At 39.0% G+C, this 18640-nt stretch overlaps 1 protein-coding gene across 1 annotated transcript in view; it reads left to right on the top strand.

The window, feature by feature from the left end:
• The window catches only part of CNTN3 (contactin 3), a 395354-nt gene that overhangs the window by 265988 nt on the left and 110726 nt on the right, over nt 1-18640 (top strand). The window contains exons 10-12 of the mRNA XM_043443181.1: nt 2016-2152; nt 3286-3415; nt 5838-5988. Of these exons, the coding sequence (XP_043299116.1) occupies nt 2016-2152; nt 3286-3415; nt 5838-5988 (418 nt within the window). The remainder of the gene's footprint in view (nt 1-2015; nt 2153-3285; nt 3416-5837; nt 5989-18640) is intronic.

Raw genomic sequence — 18640 nt, 5'->3', positions numbered from 1 at the left:
TTCCCTTCTCTGTTTGTTGTTTTCCCTGATAATCATAGAATGGCTGCCAGCAGTGACCAGCCCATTAGTTCTTGTCCATGCTTCCTTTCTCTAAAGCATCTTGCATTTCACTTCTCAGATCTCATTAGCTGCGTGTTCATTCCTAAACCAATCACTAACAAGGTGAATTGGCTTAAACAACTTATGAACCTTTTTTGGAACACAGAATATGGTCAGGTTTCCCTGGATTTTTTAGAAGAGAAGATAGTTCAATAAAAAATTAGGGCATCTTAGGAATAAAGAAGAGAGAAAATGGATACACAATAGACAACAAACATCATCCACTATACTCAGTAAATGAGGCAGATGGTTACTTTAGTCCATTTTTATATGTACCTAAGAAATAGAGCTCTCTGGCGGTCCAGTGGTTAGGACTCTGCACTTTCATTGCAGGGGTCACAGGTTTGATCCCTCATCAGAAAATTAAGATACCATATGCAGTACAGTGCAGCCAAAAAATAAAATGAAAAAAAAAAAAATCTCAGTTAAAGAAAAGAAATCAGAAATCAATTAGAGAGTTTCATGAAAGTTACTTTAAAATTCTGTCTGAAGTCTAGTATATTCAATAAATGCCTTGCAGTTCTATGATTATCTGCTCTGATATTTAATGTAAAAAATGGTCCAGTAGAATATTTGAATCTCATATGATGGAATAAGGGGATAAATCACATTATGTGGCAGTTGCAATCTTAGGATTCGCTTAGTCCAGCAAATTATCCTTCCATTTGGAGAACAGTAGTATGAGAAGCCAGTGGAAATTTTTGCTAGAAACTTGAGCCTCAGTCAAGGGATCATATGTGAGTCTATTGTAGTCTCATCCCACCTAGGCTGATTAATTCCTGAAAGAAGACAGTGTGTTTCAATATAGAGTAGAGAGGAGTGATTTGGGACTGAATAATACTTCAGATTGGGCAAGCTGTTTATATTTTATAAAAAGACAAAACAAGGTAAAACTTCGATGGGTACATTTTCTCTAAAAGCTGAATAGCTATAGTTTCAGTTTCACTTGTAAAAAAGGCAATTTTATGAGCTATAAACAGAAAGACAAATCTTCCCATGGTTGAAATTAAATAGAAATAGATAAAATCTTTCTTCATATGGAGGATGCAAATGTGAACCCCGAAGTACACATCACATGTATAATGATTGCAATGTGAAACTGGGAAGACATCTCACCTCCTAGTCTCAGATCTAAAACACAGACTGAGATTTGGCTGAATATACTTTGAATGTTGAGTGGCTTTCATTGTGAGTGGTATGTTGCTTTCATCTGTAAAAGGATTTCCCAAGTGTCTTCTAAAATGTAAGTAAAAATGATAAATCCACTTGATGCAACTGATTTGCATACATAATTTAAGGTTGCATGAGTTACTTCTTTTTCATAAAAAATCATTTGATTCAAATTGAACGAATTTATCCATCTTTCCCTGCTTTCATTTTAATTTGCACAGAGGTTCATAAGATGTTCACTGGTTTGTATTTAATTAAGAGTTATTTCTAACTTGAAGGAAATATTTTTTTTTTCTTCTGCTGTACAAGTTTCTCTTCTGTTGATGCTGATTTTTAGTGTATAATTAAGACTGGTATCTGCTGTCATTCACATATTAAGTTGCCGTAAGTTGTGACCTCATAATTCAAAAATGTACTTGGACAAGAAAATCTATATATTTTGTGTACCTGAATTTTTCTGCTGGTATCTGAAGAATGTAATACAGTGCCCAGAATTTTGAAAACAGAGAAAGCATAATGAATTTGACTTAGGAAAGGGCAGGTTGTAACATCCATTCTCAAATCTAGAAATATTTCACATACCCACTTAGTAAATACCTAGTGAATTAAATACAATTTTAGCCACTTACATTACATTAGCTTACATTAATCTATTATTGCCCAAAGTCATATCCACATATATTTTTGTGGGTAAAGTATTTGTTTTTTATTGTGGAGTGGTTTGAATTTTTTTTTTTTCATTACAGCAAAGCCTCATTGGGTTCAACTCATAAAAGATGTAGAATTAGCAGTAGAGGACAGTCTTTACTGGGAATGTCGGGCCAGTGGTAAGCCCAAACCCTCCTACCGATGGTTGAAAAATGGAGAAGCCCTTGTGCTTGAGGTAAGGTCATGTGCCTGGTTAATACGCCTTTTTCCCACTTTGTATAAATGCCTTTTCTGGTACCAACTGCCAGAGTAAACTGGTGAGTTTGCACACATTCATCTGAAGAGTTTTTATTACACTCATCTAAGAAGTGGTGCAAGGGAGAAAAGGATAAAATCAAGTACCCAGTCTTCCAAGAAGGAAATATTTTCAGTATTGAATTTCATTGGAGAAAGATTATTTTTTGAATTTAGTTCATGATATAAAGTCAACCTACGAACAATGCAAGTGTTAGCTCTTCCATAATTTATAGTCAGTTCTCTGTGTCCCTGATCCATGGATGCAACCAACCAGGGGTTGTGAAGTCCTGTAGTATTTACAATTTTCAATGAAAAAGTATGCAAATAAGTGGACCCCCATAGTTCAAACTTTGTTGTTCAAGGGTCCACTGCACTATTTTTTTTTTTCATTTGAAATTAGAGAAGGCCTTATTTTAATCGTATGTAGAATGTAATTTCCATTTTTCCTGTTTGATAACATGGATGGCCTCTGGAGAATAAATGTATCAATTATATCATTACCTTGTTACATGAGTATTTTCTCAATCACTTCTCAAGCCATGTAATTTTTGCTCTTTTTAAAAATTGTTGTACTAAGTCACTTATGTTCCTTCAGATTTTTCCACATAACCATTCATAATACCTACAAACCTTAAATAGATATGTGTTTGCCAGTACCCTTTTTAATACACAGAATTTATTATGTCTTCAATTTTGCATGATTTTAAAAACTGGTAAAAACCTTTCCAGTTCATGGGATGGAAAGCCTGGTACATTTCTTAAAGTCTGCAACTTCATCCATAGGGAAAAATGCAAGAGTTGCAAAATTTTCCATTTATGCTTTGTTATGTATTTTACTGATATACTTTTTGACTGCAGTATGTTTATTAGTATTTTTAATGTCTAGCTGTTATGTTAAGTCACTCTCACCATTTCAGATGAGGGAATCATTTAAATTTCAGGTCAGATTGTCTAATACCATGAGGGAAATTAAGGACACTTTTGCATGATTGAAATAATATTCAGTGGTTATCATTTTTCATCTAAAATGGTATATACATTTATATGCAAGGCATTTTTATTATTGTCTAGGAGAGAATACAGATAGAAAATGGTGCCCTTACAATATCAAACCTAAATGTGACCGATTCTGGCATGTTCCAGTGCATAGCAGAGAACAAACATGGTCTCGTCTATTCTAGTGCTGAGCTCAAGGTCATGGGTAAGACCAACTTTCTCATCTTAATTTATTTTTCTTAAATCCTCCATTTTTGCCAGAAGCAGAAATATTTACCTTTCATATTAGATTCCTACATCTAATAACATTTTCAGTATCACAGCAGAATCATGCAGAGTTTTTTTTTTTTTCATGCAGAGTTTTTAATCGAGGCATACACTTTAATAATTTCTAAGGAAAAGCAGCAATTATGGCCAGAATTAAACCCAGAGTTTGACGTAGAGAAACAGTAGGGAGAGAGTGTTGAGCTAAAACATCCTTATCCAGCACCAATCGTATGAACTAAGTAGTACCTTTTAGGAGAATAAGTGACTCTGGTGTTCTCAGTTGCTGGTCCATAAAAGTAAATATCAAAATTCAAATCAATAGTTTATTGATCCAAAAGGAGTTTTTGTCTTTGTCTTTAATAATTCTGCTGGAAGCTTCAAGCTTTGGGCACACCAAAGCTTTAACTAACTGAGGCTCAACTACTTGAAATTATGAATTATGTTTCTCTTGTACTTCAGGTATAAGAGAAGAAAGGAAATGTTATGTTTAGGACCATTGTCCAGAAAAGACACTGTAAGGTGCAAATGACTTCAAGTCCAACCAAAATTGTCAGAGCATAACATAGTATGTATAGATAAGAAAGAGAGGAGGAAGAAAGGAAGGGTAGGAGGGAAGGAGGAGGCAAGAGAGCAAGGAAGAGGGTGGGAAGGAGGGAAAGAGAAGGGGAGTGGGGAAATTTATTGTTCATTGTAATTAAAGTAGAGAATTTGGATTTAATGTTTGATTTGACTCAGGGTTCTAGCGTCATCACCACTCTCAGGCCTCATATGATGATCCCCAGCACATTCAATTTTCATTATCAGCGTCAATCTAGTGAAAGAAGGATAGCTTTCTTAATTGCTTAAGCGCAAGTCACAGTCCTGATTGATCTAACTCAGTGCTTCCCTACTGGGGACGGTTTTGCACCCTGGAAATAGTAGGAAATGTCTGGAGACATTTTTGGCTGCCACAGTGTAAGAGTACGATAGCAAAGGATGGAGCCTGCATATGCTCCTGGCATCTTGCAGACAGATACCAGAGAGACTGCTCAATGTCCTTCAGTGCCCAAGATAGCCTAAATGTTATGTGTTTCATGGAAAAACACTGGTTTAAGGAAAACAGGTGTCTCTTGGTGCCTGGAAGTTAGAAACACATCATCTGTACCAAGAAGACTAAAGCTTGGGATCAGTAGATCATCACCTGAAAATCTGGCTGGTGTTATCCATGACAGAGATATATGGTATTACAACAGAAAGGAGGTGAAATGTGCACATATCTGAAGTTGAAGCCTGCTATACTCTTAATTAATCTTATAAACCATAGTTTATTCATCTTAAACCAAGTGAATCTCTGCCTAGTGTTGCATGGGGTTTTTGTATGGGAAAAAATATGACCTATGTTTGGAAAGAGATTATACTGATATATAAAGGTATTTTTGGTTTGTTTTAGTAAAAATTATTCTCTTAGAATCTTAATTTTTAAGGCCAGCAACCTCTAAGATAACATGTCTTCTTTATCTGCAATCACATATATGTGTCATATAATTTATTGTATTATATCCAGTTATTAAAAAATAAATTATATTCACTGGGATATGCCGTAGGAAAGTAGATTAGATATTTACAGAAATGCACTGAATTCTTAATTTTTTTCCACATTTGCAGTTAAAAAAAGATGATTTTCTGATTAACATATACTTTCCTTCAAGTGATGCATTATTTTGTCTCTTGAATGTTCAGGTCTTGTTTCAAGATCAGCATTCCATGCATTAGTAGCAAATGTATTTTCTACATATTATAGTATTTAATGGAATATTGTAACATATTATAATAATGCGTGTTATACTTCTCCAACTTTGAAGTTAAAGCTAACCACATGAAAATTTTATAATAGATCTTAATAATGTTTATAATAGATCTTGATAATGTTTATACAAGAAAATAAGTGTTCAGCACTCAGCCTTTATTCAGTAAACATTGCTGAGTACCTACTGACTGTCAGGCAATATGTCTCTGAAGTCACGAGAGAGACTGACCCTGTTGTCTTCATGGAACTTTCAAAAACATTCTATGGTAAATGTTTTTAGTGTTATTAAATCTGTGACTGAGCTATTTTAAAAGTTCATGGTAAACTTAAAATTTTCATATAAAAATAACTGTCTCAAGAATTAGGACTTGCCAGGAAACACAATAGTAGGAATTAGTTTTTGAGCATTGAAAGCATCTAGTAAGTGATCTTCCATCAGTCAAATAAATCAAGTAGTAATATCTCATGTGTCAAGAACCTTTAAAAAAATCATTATAAAGTCGACCTTTGAAATTTATGGGAATTTAAAGAAATGAAATCAAATATCAAATTCACCTTCTTTCCTCCTTTTCAGCTTCTGCTCCAGATTTTTCAAAGACTCCAATGAAAAAGTTGATTCAGGTGCAGGTGGGCAGTGAGGTCAACTTGGATTGTAAACCCAGAGCTTCCCCCAGGGCACTCTCCTCCTGGAAGAAAGGAGAGGTGGTCGTTCAGGAAAATGAAAGGTATTCTGTTGCCCATAAATGTGGTGATTTACCTGCTTCTTGCTTTCCATAGTAATGCTGAAGTAGCTTTCAATATGAAATGAAATGCATTTCAATAAAATGTGAGGTGTTCAGGAACTACAATAGCAGCATTTTTGTTTGTAATACTCTCGAGATGATACTAATCAGGTTTTGAAATCTAAAAACAGATTTACCTCACCTCTTTCAACATAGAGTATTTTCAAAATGTGTTTCTTCCCCATTTGACTGATAAAGACTCCAAACTGGAATGACAGAGGAATGCCGGCCCTGGACCCAGGCCCTCTCTCAGCTCCTGGTTGCCCAACATCTCAGGGCAAAGAAAATATAAGATGGCAGCATATGCCAGATGAATATCAATCTTGCTGTCTTATATTGAAGTAATTTTACAGGTATTAGTTTAAGCAAAGGCTCGCTTGATTTCCTGACTTCTGTGATAACAGAATTAAAATGAAGCAGAATAGGGCTTAGTTAAAAGCACAGATTTTGGAGCAAAACTGTTGAGTTCCAATCTGTATTCTTTTACCAGCTCAAGGAAGTGACTTACTCTTTGTGTGTTTCGAGTCCTCATTTGTTAATTAATAGGATGATATTAGCACATACTTCACATTAGAGAGTTGGTATGTGGCTAAAACCCATAAATATCTATACAGCACTTAGGTCAGAACCTGGCAAAGAGTAAACATAAGTATTGGGTATCGTTATTATTGACTGAATACTTACTACCTCTTGGAACATTGCGCTGAAAGCTTCCGATAAGTGGAATTGATGGCCACAAACATGTCCATGCCCTTCTTCTGGAGAATTTGATTATATTATGTCACATGACAAAAGATAATGAAAGTTAAAGGTGAAATTAAGGTTGCCAACAACTTGATCTTAAAATGGGGAGATTATCTTGGATGCTCTGGATGGGTACTTGAAAGGAGAAGAAGACGACAGAAGTGTTTGAAAGAAATGTATGATAATGAAGGAAGGGGCAGGAGAGATTTCCAGCGTGAGGGAGACCCTGACTGGGACTGCTGACTTTGAGAATGGTGGGAGGGGGCCAATGAACAAAGGAATTCCAGATTCCTCTATCAAAAGGGAAAATCCTCAGGTGACAGTCAGCAAGGAAATAGGGATCTCAGTCCCACAACTTCAATGAAGTGAATTCTTCCAACAATGTGTGAAGGAGCAGAAAATGATTTCAGAACCTTCCAGAGTAACACAGGGCTTCCCAAGTGGCTCAGTGGTAAAGAATCCACCTCCCAATGCAGAAGACATTCATTTGATCCCTGGGGGATGGCAGGGGCTGGGGGCAGAGATCCCCTGGTGGAGGAAAGGGCAACCCACTGCAGTATTCTTGCCTTCGGAAATCCCATGGACAGAGGAGCCTGGTGAGCTACAGTCCATGGGGTCGCAAGAGTTTTACATGACTTATCGATTGAACAACAACGACAACAAAAAGTACCACAACACTAACAACACCTTGATTTTAGCCCGTTGTGACCCACACTGGACTTCTGACCTCCAGAACTGTAACATAATACATTTGTGTTGTTCCAGGCCACCAAGTTTATAGTAATTTGTAATTGGAGAAAAAGGAAACTGATACAGAGTGCCACACATGTTATTTCCTTTAAATATTTCTGCAGCTCTGTGCTGTTTATATCATATTATCATCTCCATTTCACTAATGAAAAAACTAAAGCTTAGAGGAATTATGTAATTCCCCTGAAGTCACATAGCCAGAGTGAATTCCATAGCCAGGGCATAACTATGAAGCGTTTTCAGGGCAACATTTTGTAGAGAGAACACAGAATCTGAGAGGTGGTCTCAGCATTTGAAGTTATGGGGTCCAAATTATTCTTTTTGGAGATGGGGGAAACAAGGAAACAATTTCTTAGACTAAGAAATGTAAATTTACTTTTCCAAAACTGCTAAGGCTTACTGCAGACAGACAGCCAGGTTGAAGTACTTTTAGATTGTAGTCCCAAAGTTATTTTTGTGAGTTGGTTAGGATAACACAATCTGCTATTCCTATGATACTTTGTGGGGGACTATATGATACTTTATGCCTCAGGCAGCCACAGCAGGATGACAAGGCAAAATTGTGAACTGAGCAGTTACAAAACAATCTAACCAAGTGCTAGGCAGTACAGCATAGGTTTCTGGAACAGAAAAGTAATTAGCGATTTCAAATTTAGTTGTCCAAGCCAGTTTAAACAAGTCGAGATACAAACTATTTAATTTTCACAATGCTGCAGCTTAAACCTTTCTCTATCAATGGTGACTTTTTGTTGTTGAAAACATTTTAAAGACTTTTAATTGTATACATAAATTAAATAGTAATTATGTTCCAAGGACTTAAGCACTTTGCACAATGATAAACACACTTGTCCTCACAGTAGTGCCTATAGTAGGCAGAGGTTTTAATCTTAACTTTAAAAGAGGACAAAAGATTAGCAGGTTTACTCAAGGCGCACAGTAGAGACTTACTGCCACTTTAGAGAATGGTGGACTTCCCTTGTGGCTCAACTGGTAAAGAATCCACCTACAATGCAGGAGACCTGGGTTTGATCCCTGGGTTGGGAAGATCCCCAGGAGAAGGGAACAGCTACCCACTCCAGTATTCTGGCCTGGAGAATTCCATGGACGGTATAGTCCATGGGGTCCCAGGAGTTGGAGATGACTGAGCGACTTTCACTTTACATAATGATGGGATGATGCACGAAAAAAAGGTCTAGAATCTCACCTGGTATTTCTTACTTGGCCACTTGCTACATTGGTATTATTAGGTCACTTCTCTAACACCTATAAACATTAATATCCTCATCCATAAGAGAGAGATAATAATTCTTACCTTCAGTTCAGTTACTCAGTCATCTCCGACTCTTCACAACCCCATTGACTGCAGTATGCCAGGCTTCCTTGTCCATCACCAACTCCCAGAGCTTGCTCAAACTCATGTCCATCGAGTTGATGATGCCATCCAACCATCTTATCCCATGTCATCCCCTTCTGCTCCTGCCTTCAATCTTTCCCATCATCGGTATTTTCCAGTCAGTCACTTCTTCCAATCAGGTAGCCAAAGTATTGGAGTTTCAGCTTCAGCATCAGTCCTTTCAATGAATATTCAGAGTTGATTTCCTTTAGGATTGACTGGTTTGGTCTCCTTGCAGTCCAAGGGACTCTCCAACACCACAGTTCAGAAGCATCCATTCTTTGGCTCTCAGCTTTCTTTACAGTCCAGCTCTCACATACATACATGACTACTGGAAAAAACATAGCTTTGACTAGATGGATCTTTGTCAACAAAGTAAGGTCTCTGATTTTTAATCTGCTGTCAAGGTTGGTCATAGCTTTACGTCCAAGGAGCAAGTGTCTTTTAATTTCATGGTGGCAGTTACCATCTGCAGTGATTTGGGAGCCCAGTGTTTCCATTGTTTCCCATCTATTTGCCATGAAGTGATGGGACCGGATGCCATGATCTTAGTTTTCTGAATGCTGAGTTTTAAGCCAGCTTTTTCACTCTCTTCTTTCATTTTCATCAACAGGCACTTTAGCTCTTCCCTGCTTTCTGCCATAAGGGTGTCGTCATCTGCATATCTGAGGTTATTGATATTTCTCCCAGCAATCTTGATTCCAGCTTGTGCTTCATCCAGCCCAGATCTCACATGATGTATTCTGCATATAAGTTAAATAAGCAGGGTGACAATATACATCCTTGATGTACTCCTTTCATGATATAGAAGCAGTCTATTGCTCCATGTCTGGTTCTAACTGTTGCTTCTTGACCTACTTACAAATTTCTCAGGAGAAAGGTAAGGTGATCTTGTATTGCCATCTCTTGAAAAATTTTCTACAGTTTGTTGTGATCCACACAGTCACAGGCTTTGACATAGTTAATAAAGCATAAATAGGATTTTTTCCTGGAACTTTCTTGCTTTTTCGATGCTCCAGTAGATGCTGGCAATTTGATCTCTGGTTCTTCTACCTTTTCTAAATCCAGCTTGAACATCTTGAAGTTCTCAGTTTATGTACTGTTGAAGCCTGGCTTGGAGAATTTTGAGTATTACTTTGCTAGCATATGAGATGAGTGCAATTATGCGATAGTTTAAAAGTTTTTTTGGCATTGCCTTTCTTTGGGATTGGAATGAAAACTGACATTTTCCAGTCCTGTGGCCATGGCTGAGTTTTCCAAATTTGCTGACATATTGAGTGTAGGACTTTCACAGCATCATCTTTTAGGATTTGAAATAGCTCAACTGGAATTCCATCACCTCCACTAGCTTTGTTCGTAGTGATGATTTCCTAAGGCCCACTTGACTTCGCATTCCAAGGGTATCGGGCTCTAGGTGAGTGATCACACCATCGTGGTTATCTGGGTCGTGAAGATCTTTTTTGTACAGTTCTTCTGTGTATTCTTGCCATATCTTCTTAATATCTTCTGCTTCTGTTAGATCCATATTGTTTCTGTCCTTTATTGTGCCCATCTTTACATGAAAAGTTCCCTTGGTATCTCTAATTTTCTTGAAAAGATCTCTAGTCTTTCCCATTCTAATGTTTTTCTCTATTTCTTTGCACTGATAACTGAGGAAAACTTTCTTATCTCTCCCTGTTATTCTTTGAAACTCCCATTCAGATGGGTATATCTTTCCTTTTTTCCTTTCCCTTAGCTTCTGTTCTTTTCTCAGCTATTTGTAAGACCTCCTCAGACAACCATTTTGCCTTTTTGCATTTCTTTTTCTTGAGGATGGTCTTGATCACTGCCTCCTGTACAATGTCATGAACCTCTATAAATAGTTCTTCAGGCACTCTATCAGATCTAATCCTTTGAATATATTTGTCACTTCCACTGTATAATCATTAGGGATTTGATTTAGGTCATACCTGAATGGTCTAGTGGTTTTCCCTACTTTCATCAATTTAAATCTGAATTTGGCAATAAGGAGTTCATGATTTGAGCCACAGTCAGCTCCTGGTCTTGCTTTTGCTGCCTGTATAGATCTTCTCCATCTTTGGCTGCAAAGAATATGATCAATCTGATTTCAGTGTGATTTCCATGTGTAGAGTCTTCTCTTGTGTTGTTGGAAGAGGGTGTTTGCTATGACCAGAGCATTCTGTTGGCAAAACTCTGTTATCCTTGGTCCTGCTTTGTTCTCTACTCCAAGGCCAAATTTGCCTGTTACTCCAGGTATCTCCTGACTTCCTACTTTTGCATTCCAGTCCCCTATGATGAAAAGGACTTCTTTTTTGAGTGTTAGTTCTAGAAGGTCTTGTAGGTGTTCATAGAATGTTTCAACTTTAGCTTCTTGGGCAGTAGTAGTTGGGGTATAGACTTGGATTACTGTGATATTGAATGGTTTGCCTTGGAAACGAACAGATATCATTGTGTCGTTTTTGAGATTGTACCCAAATACTGCATTTTGGACCCTTTGTTGACTATGAAAGCTGCTCCATTTCTTCTAAGAGATTCTTCCCCACAGTAATAGATAAAATGGTCATCTCAATTAAATTCGCTCATCCCAGTCCAGTTTAGTTCACTGATTCCTAAAATGTTGATGTTCACTCTTGCCATCTCCTATTTGACCACTTCCTATTTGCCTTGATTCATGGACCTAACATTTCAGGTTCTTATGCAGTATCATTCTTTATAGCATTGGAATTTATGTCCATCACCAGTCACATCCACAACTGGGTGTTGTTTTCACTTTGGCTCTGTCTCTTCATTCTTTCTGGAGTTATTTCTCCACTCTTCTCCAGTAGCATATTGGGCACCTACCCAGCTGGGAAGTTCGTCTTTCAGTGTCATATTTTTTTGCCTTTTCATACTGGGATCAAGATGGCATAACAGAAGGACATACATTCATCTTCTCCTGTGAGCACTCCAAAATTGCAGCTTGCTGCTGAATAATCATCAACAGGAGAATGTTGGATACCATAAAAAAATAAAATAAAAAGAAATACCGTATGTCCAATGGCAAAGGAGAAGCCCCACAAGACAATAGAAGGGGCACAATCACGTTTAGAATCAAACCCCATACCCGCCAGATACGCTTGGAGAGCTCAAACAGAACCTTGTGTGCACCAGGACCCAGAGACTCCACAGAGACTGAGCCAGACCGGCCTTTGAGTGTGTCGTTATTTCCTGCAGAGGCATGGTTCAACAGTGGCCTGTCCCAGGGCCAGGGGCTCTGGGTGCTGCAGACCTGGGTTGCGCAGCATGTGGCATAGGCCTTCTTGGAGGAGGTCACCATTAACCCCACCATAGAGCCACCGAGCAGATAACCCACAAACTGCAGAACAGTTATACCAAATAAATTCTCATACTGTTAAGAAAGTTCTAGGACCCGTAACAGGTTTCCCATCCTGGGGATCTGGCAAAAGGGACTAAGAATTCCCCCAGGGAATTTGACTTTGGAGGCCAGTGGGATTTGATTACAGAACTTACACAGGACAGGGGAGACAGACTCTTGGAGGGCACAAACAAAACCTTGTGTGCACCAGGACCCAGAAAAAAGGAGCAGTGACCCCACAAGAGACTGACCTAGACTTGCCTGTGAGTGTCCAAGAGTCTCCAGTGGAGGCATGGGTTGACCATGATTTACTGCAGGGTCAGGGTCGCTGAATACAACAGTGGGTGCACAAGACCTTTTGAAGGAGGTGGCCATTATCTTCATTACTCTTACCATAGTTTGGACTCACATCAAACAACAGGGAGGGAACACAGCCCTTCCCATCAATAAAAAATTAAAGATTTACTGAGCATGGCCCCACCTATCAGAACAAGACCTAGTTTCCCCCACAGTCAGTCTCTCCCATCAGGAAGCTTCCATAAAGCCTCTTATCTGTATCTTTCAGAGGGCAGACAGAATGAAAACGGCAATCCCAGAAAACAAATCAAACTAGAACCACAGCCTTGTGGTTCTCAAGGAAACTACTGAATGAAACTATGAGCCATGCCATGTAGGGCCACCCAAGACAGACGGGTCATGGTGGAGAGTTCTGACAAAATGTGGTCCACTGGAGAAGGGAATGGCAAACCACTTCAGTATTCTTGCCTTGAGAACCCCATGAACAGTATGAAAAGGCAAAAAGATGTGACACTGAAAGATAAACTCCTACCTTATACAGTTGCTATAAAGTAAACATTTACCATGGTACCCACTGTCTGTAGGTACACTGATCAGTAAGAATGAGGTAGTGGTTGTTGTTATCATTGTTCACTTGCTAAGTCATGTCTGACTCTTTGCAACCCTGTGAGCTGCAGGCTTCCCTGTCGTTGACTGTCTGCCTGAGTTTGCTCAAACTCACATCCGTTGAGTCAGTGATGGCATCCAACCATCTCATCCTCTGTCACCCCCTGCCCTCAATCTTTCCAAGCATCAGGGACTTTTCCAGACAGTTCTTTGCATCAGGTAGCCAAAGGGTACTGGAGCTTCAACTTCAACATCAGTCCTTCCAATAAATATTCAGGGCTGATTTCCTTTAGGATGGACTGGTTTGATATCTTTGCTGTCTAAGGGACTCTCAAAAGCCTTCTCTAGCAGCACAGTTCAAAAACCTCAATTCTTGAGTGCTCAGCCTTCTTTATGGTCCAACTCTGACATACATACATACATGACTACTGGAAAAACCATAGCTTTTATTATACAGACCAATGAGGTTATAAATAAATATTTATAAATGTTTATATAAATGTTATATATAAATAAATATAAATGTTATAAATAAAACATTGGAAGAAGCAGTGGCTGAAAGACGTAGAAGTTTTTTGTTGGTGGGTCGGGCTACTCATTGATTGGTTGGTCTCTTGGAAGGTTGGCAGTTAAGGCTACCCAGAGTCCACACTCATACCTTTTTTATCTTGCTGCTCCACCAGCTTCCCATCATGAACCAGGCTGACTGCTGGACGGCTTCAGCCTCTCAAAGACATTCTTCCCAGTGTCATCCCTGTGTTGTCCCCTGATGATAGGAGAGAGGAAGGTAGAAATTAAGGTCTACTTACTTCCTTTTAAGAAACTTCCCAGAAGTTCCATCCAACAATTTTCCTTATGGAAAATTTCCCTAACCCAGTTTGTCAGAAGTTAGTTCCCTAGCCAAATGTAGCTACCATAGAGATTGGGAAATACAGATTTGTTTCCTGGATGGGAATATTCCCAATGAGAAATTGAGATTATGATTTAAGAAGAAAGAGGGGGAAGTGGTGGTCACTCCAACCCTGTCTCATGTTCATTAATGTTGTTTCTCTGACCTCTGTCTGAAACCTGGCTCTCCTGCATTGCAGGTGGATTCTTCACCATCTGAGCCACGAGGGAAGCCCCTTTAAGCTTTCTGACCTTCTACTTTGTATGATGTATTTCTTTTTTTTAATTGTTTTATTAAGTGTCTTTAGATAATTGCTCTACAATATTGTGCTGCTTTCTGCCATACATCAACCTGAATCAGCCATAGGTATGCATATGTCTTCTCCCTCCTGAATCTCCCATTTGAAGTACTTCTAACATCTCCTCAGTGAATAAGGAAACTTTCAGGTGTAAAAAATGAGGTTAAAAAGAGGAAACATGTTTAAGGCAAGGGTCATAGTGTTGCAGTTTTTCACAGGTATCTTAGTTTGAGATTTTACAACAAAACACCATAAACCGGATGGCTTAAATGCTGGAAATTTATTTCTCACAGTTCTGTAGGATGGGAGCCCAGAATCGGGGTGCCAGCATGGTTGAGTTCTGGTAAGGACATCTGCCTTCTCATTATATCCTTGACAAGGCAGAAAGAGCCAGAGAGCTCTCTGAGGTCTTGTCCATAAGGGCACTAATCTTATTCATGAAGGTTCTACCCTCATGACCAAATCCCCTCCTAGAGGTCCTGCCTCTGAACATCATCACATTGGAGACTTGGATTTAACATAAAAATTTTGGGGAAACACTCATACTCAGTATATGGCACCAGGGCTGGTAGTTTGGATTTTGCTTTTATCTCTTTGGACAGCAACAGCACTGTTAAGCCAGGGCCTTGATGCTTAGGGGAAAAGCTGCTCAAAGCAATTATGGAACAAGTTGCAGAGTTGAATCTTCTCCAAGTTCATGTGAAATTGGAGTGGGTCTCAGCCATCACTTGGCAACAGAAACCCCATGTCTATCTCTCTTGGTCTGTAGCCTTAAACCAAATTGGGAAAGCACTTTAAATGATAGATTTATTGTGGTTGTTCAATCATGGGCTGTTCCAGCGTAATACATGCAGATTCAGATCTCATCTTGGGGACAAATGAATTCACTGATAAATTGAAAAATATAAAAGAGAAGGCACAATTTTTTTTTGGTAACATATTTATGGCAAGATTTTCAATCCATTTCTTAGTTACTTTGGTTATACTTTGTTTTTTTGTTTTGTTTGGTGTTTTTAGGTAAATCAAGATGGGTTTGTCAGTGAATAAGAAACTTAGGATAAGTAGGAAAGCTTTCCCTAGCCTAGCTTAGGGGTTGTTGACAGTTGTTCTTTGATTAAACCTGTATATACATTCTCAGGTGATGCTAGCGGTAAAGAACTTGCCTGCCAATACAGGAGACATAAGAGACACAGGTTCAATTCCTGGGTCGGGAAGATCCCCTGGAGAAGGGAAAGGCTACCCACTCCAGTTTTCTTGCCTGGAGAATCCAATAGGAAGAGAAGCCTGGTGGGCTACAATCCATGGGGTCGCAAAGAGTCAGACATGACTGAAGTGACCAAGCACGCACATACATGCATAAACATGTCTATATTTATATCTAGTGTGCTATAGAGACATAAATGTAGGTATCTATGTATTTATACAGATATATAGTATCATTCAAACCCTAACCATAAAAACAAATTCAAGGATTAAATGTGTCTTTTAAAAATTGCATAAATTGATAGATACACCCAATGTAAACCTCATAATATGTTTGAATAATTATAATTTACGTGGTGTGAAGGTTTTTGTATTAGCACAATAACAGCTTTGTAGTTTTGCATCAGCCATAGTATTGTGGATCTAAGTGAGTAAGACACCTGAATTACAAAAAAGTTTTAAAACACCAGTGTTGGTGCTTTCAAGTAGAGAGAACCTTTCAAGCTAAGGTAATAAAGAGATTACTTCCCAACAGAGGAAGCTGGTCTGAATAGACAATAAGGGCTTATAATGGAAATAATGATTCCTGAGCTCTTAAAATTAAGTGCTCATTCATTCACTTGAAAATATTTTGAATACCTACTATGTGCTAGGCACTAGGTTTAAATTTCATCAGAGAAGTCCATCCCATTATTTGTAGCTTTGCAGGGTATGCAGACAGGTAACACAGGACAGTTATAATAAAACTCAAATGGCAAAGTACAGAATGTTCAGTGATTGGCTGAACAGGCCCCATCTTCAAATTAGGGGGTAGAGCAGGCTTTCTGGCAGATGTAATATGTATAGTGAGACTTGAACGACGACTGGGATCCACTGGAGAAGAGCGTTCTGGGCAGGAGGAACAGCATGTGCAGAGACACAAAGGCGGGAACAGCACAGGCGTCTAATGTTCAGTGAACCTGCTCAAGTGTAAAGTGATTTAGGAGAGGGGGCTGTGGAGAGAGGCCGTGGAGGTGAGCGAGGACTTGATTGTGAGTGGCACAGAAGAAAACCAAATGAAATAAACATTCGACTTTATTTCTGATGAAAGCAACAAAATACAATGGCTGAGTTAAAATATCACGTTTATTTATTTTTAAAAATTTTATTGAAATATAGTTGATCTACAATGTAGTGTTAATATCTGCTGGATTCAGTTATGCATATATACACATTCTGCTCATTCTCTTTTCCATATGGTTTATCATAAGATATTGAATTTAGTTCCCGGTACTGTACGGTAGGACCTTGTTGTTTATCCATTCTATTTGTAATAGTTTGTGTCTGCTAATCCCACTCCATCCCTCTTCCACTCTCTTCTACCTCGGCAAGCACAGCTTTGACTTTATGAGTCAGTTTATGTTTTGTAGATCAGTTCATTTCTGTCATATTTTAAATCCCACATACAATTGGTATGGTATGGTATGTATCTTTCTCTGTCTGACTTACTTTTCTTCATAAGATAATCTCTAGGTCTATCCATGTTGCTGCCAATGGCATTAATTCATTCTTTTCTAATGGCTGAGTAGTGTTGCATTGTGTGTGTTTGTGTGTGTGTTTGTGTCTATGTCAGTATACATATATGTGTGTGTGTGTGTGTGTGTGTGTATTAGGAATTCTTCTGTTGATGGACATTTACATTGTTTCCATGTCTTGGCTATTGTAAAAAATGCTGCAGTGAACACTGGAGTACATATGTCTTTGAGAATTATAGTTTTCACTGGATATACGAGGGCTTTCCAGATGGCACTTGTGGTAAAGAAGCTGGCTGCCAATGTAGAAGATGTAAGAGACTCAGGTTTGATCCCTGGGTCGGGAAGATCCCCTGGAGGAGGGCATCGCAACTCACTGCAGTATTCTTGCCTGGAGAATCCCATGGGCAGAGGAGCTGGAGGGCTACAGTCCATAAGGTCAGAAAGAGTCAGACACAACTGAAGTGACGTAGCATGCACGCACCCATGCACTGGATGTATGCCCAGGAGAAAGATAAAATTTATGTTCTTAAAAAATCACAACGGTGGCAATAGAGAGCGTGAATTGAAATGATTGCAACCTAAGGCAGCAATCCCAGTTAGCAACAATTCAGCAGTCTGAGCAAGAGAGAATTAGAGCCCGAACTAAAGAAATAGCAGAGAGAATAGCGAGGGTTGTGAAACAGTTAAATCAGCAGGGCAAAGGATTTGATCCTATTAGAGATAAGGAGGGAAGATGCTCATTTCAGTTCAGTTGCTCAGTCGTGTCCGACTCTTTGCAACCCCATGAATCGCAGCACACCAGGCCTCCCTGTCCATCACCAACTCCCGGAGTTTACTCAAACTCATGCCCATTGAGTCAGTGATGCCATCCAGCCATCTCATCCTCTGTCATCCCCTTCGCCTTCTGCCCCCAACCCCTCCCAGCATCAGGGTCTTTTCCAGTGTGTCAGCTCTTCGCATGAGGTGGCCAAAGTATTGGAATTTCAACTTCAGCATCAGTCCTTCCAATGAACACCCAGGACAGATCTCCTTTAGGATGGAGTGGTTGGATCTCCTTGCAGTCCAAGGGACTCTCAAGAGTCTTCTCCAACACCACAGTTCAAAAGCATCAATTCTTTGGTGCTTAGCTTTCTTCACAGTCCAACTCTCACATCCATACATGACCACTGGAAAAACCATAGCCTTGACCAGACGGACCTTTGTTGGCAAAGTAATGCATCTGCTTTTTAATATGCTATCAAGGTTGGTCATAACTTTCCTTCCAAGGAGTAAGCATCTTTTAATTTCATGGCTGCAGTCACCATCTGCAGTGATTTTGGAGCCCAAAAAAATAAAGTCTGACACTGCTTCCACTGTTTCCCCATCTATTTCCCATGAAATGATGGGACCAGATGCCATGATCTTAGTTTTCTGAATGTTGAGCTTTAAGCCAAATTTTTCACTCTCCTTTTTCACTTTCATCAAGAGGCTTTTTAGTTCCTCTTCACTTTCTGCCATAAGGGTGATGTCATCTTCATATCTGAGGTTATTGATGTTTCTCCCGGCA

Source organism: Cervus canadensis, chromosome 22 (assembly GCF_019320065.1).
Source record: "Cervus canadensis isolate Bull #8, Minnesota chromosome 22, ASM1932006v1, whole genome shotgun sequence".
NCBI lineage: Eukaryota > Metazoa > Chordata > Mammalia > Artiodactyla > Cervidae > Cervus > Cervus canadensis.
Note: the sequence above shows the minus strand (reverse complement) of the source record. Positions and strands in the feature narration are given on the sequence as shown.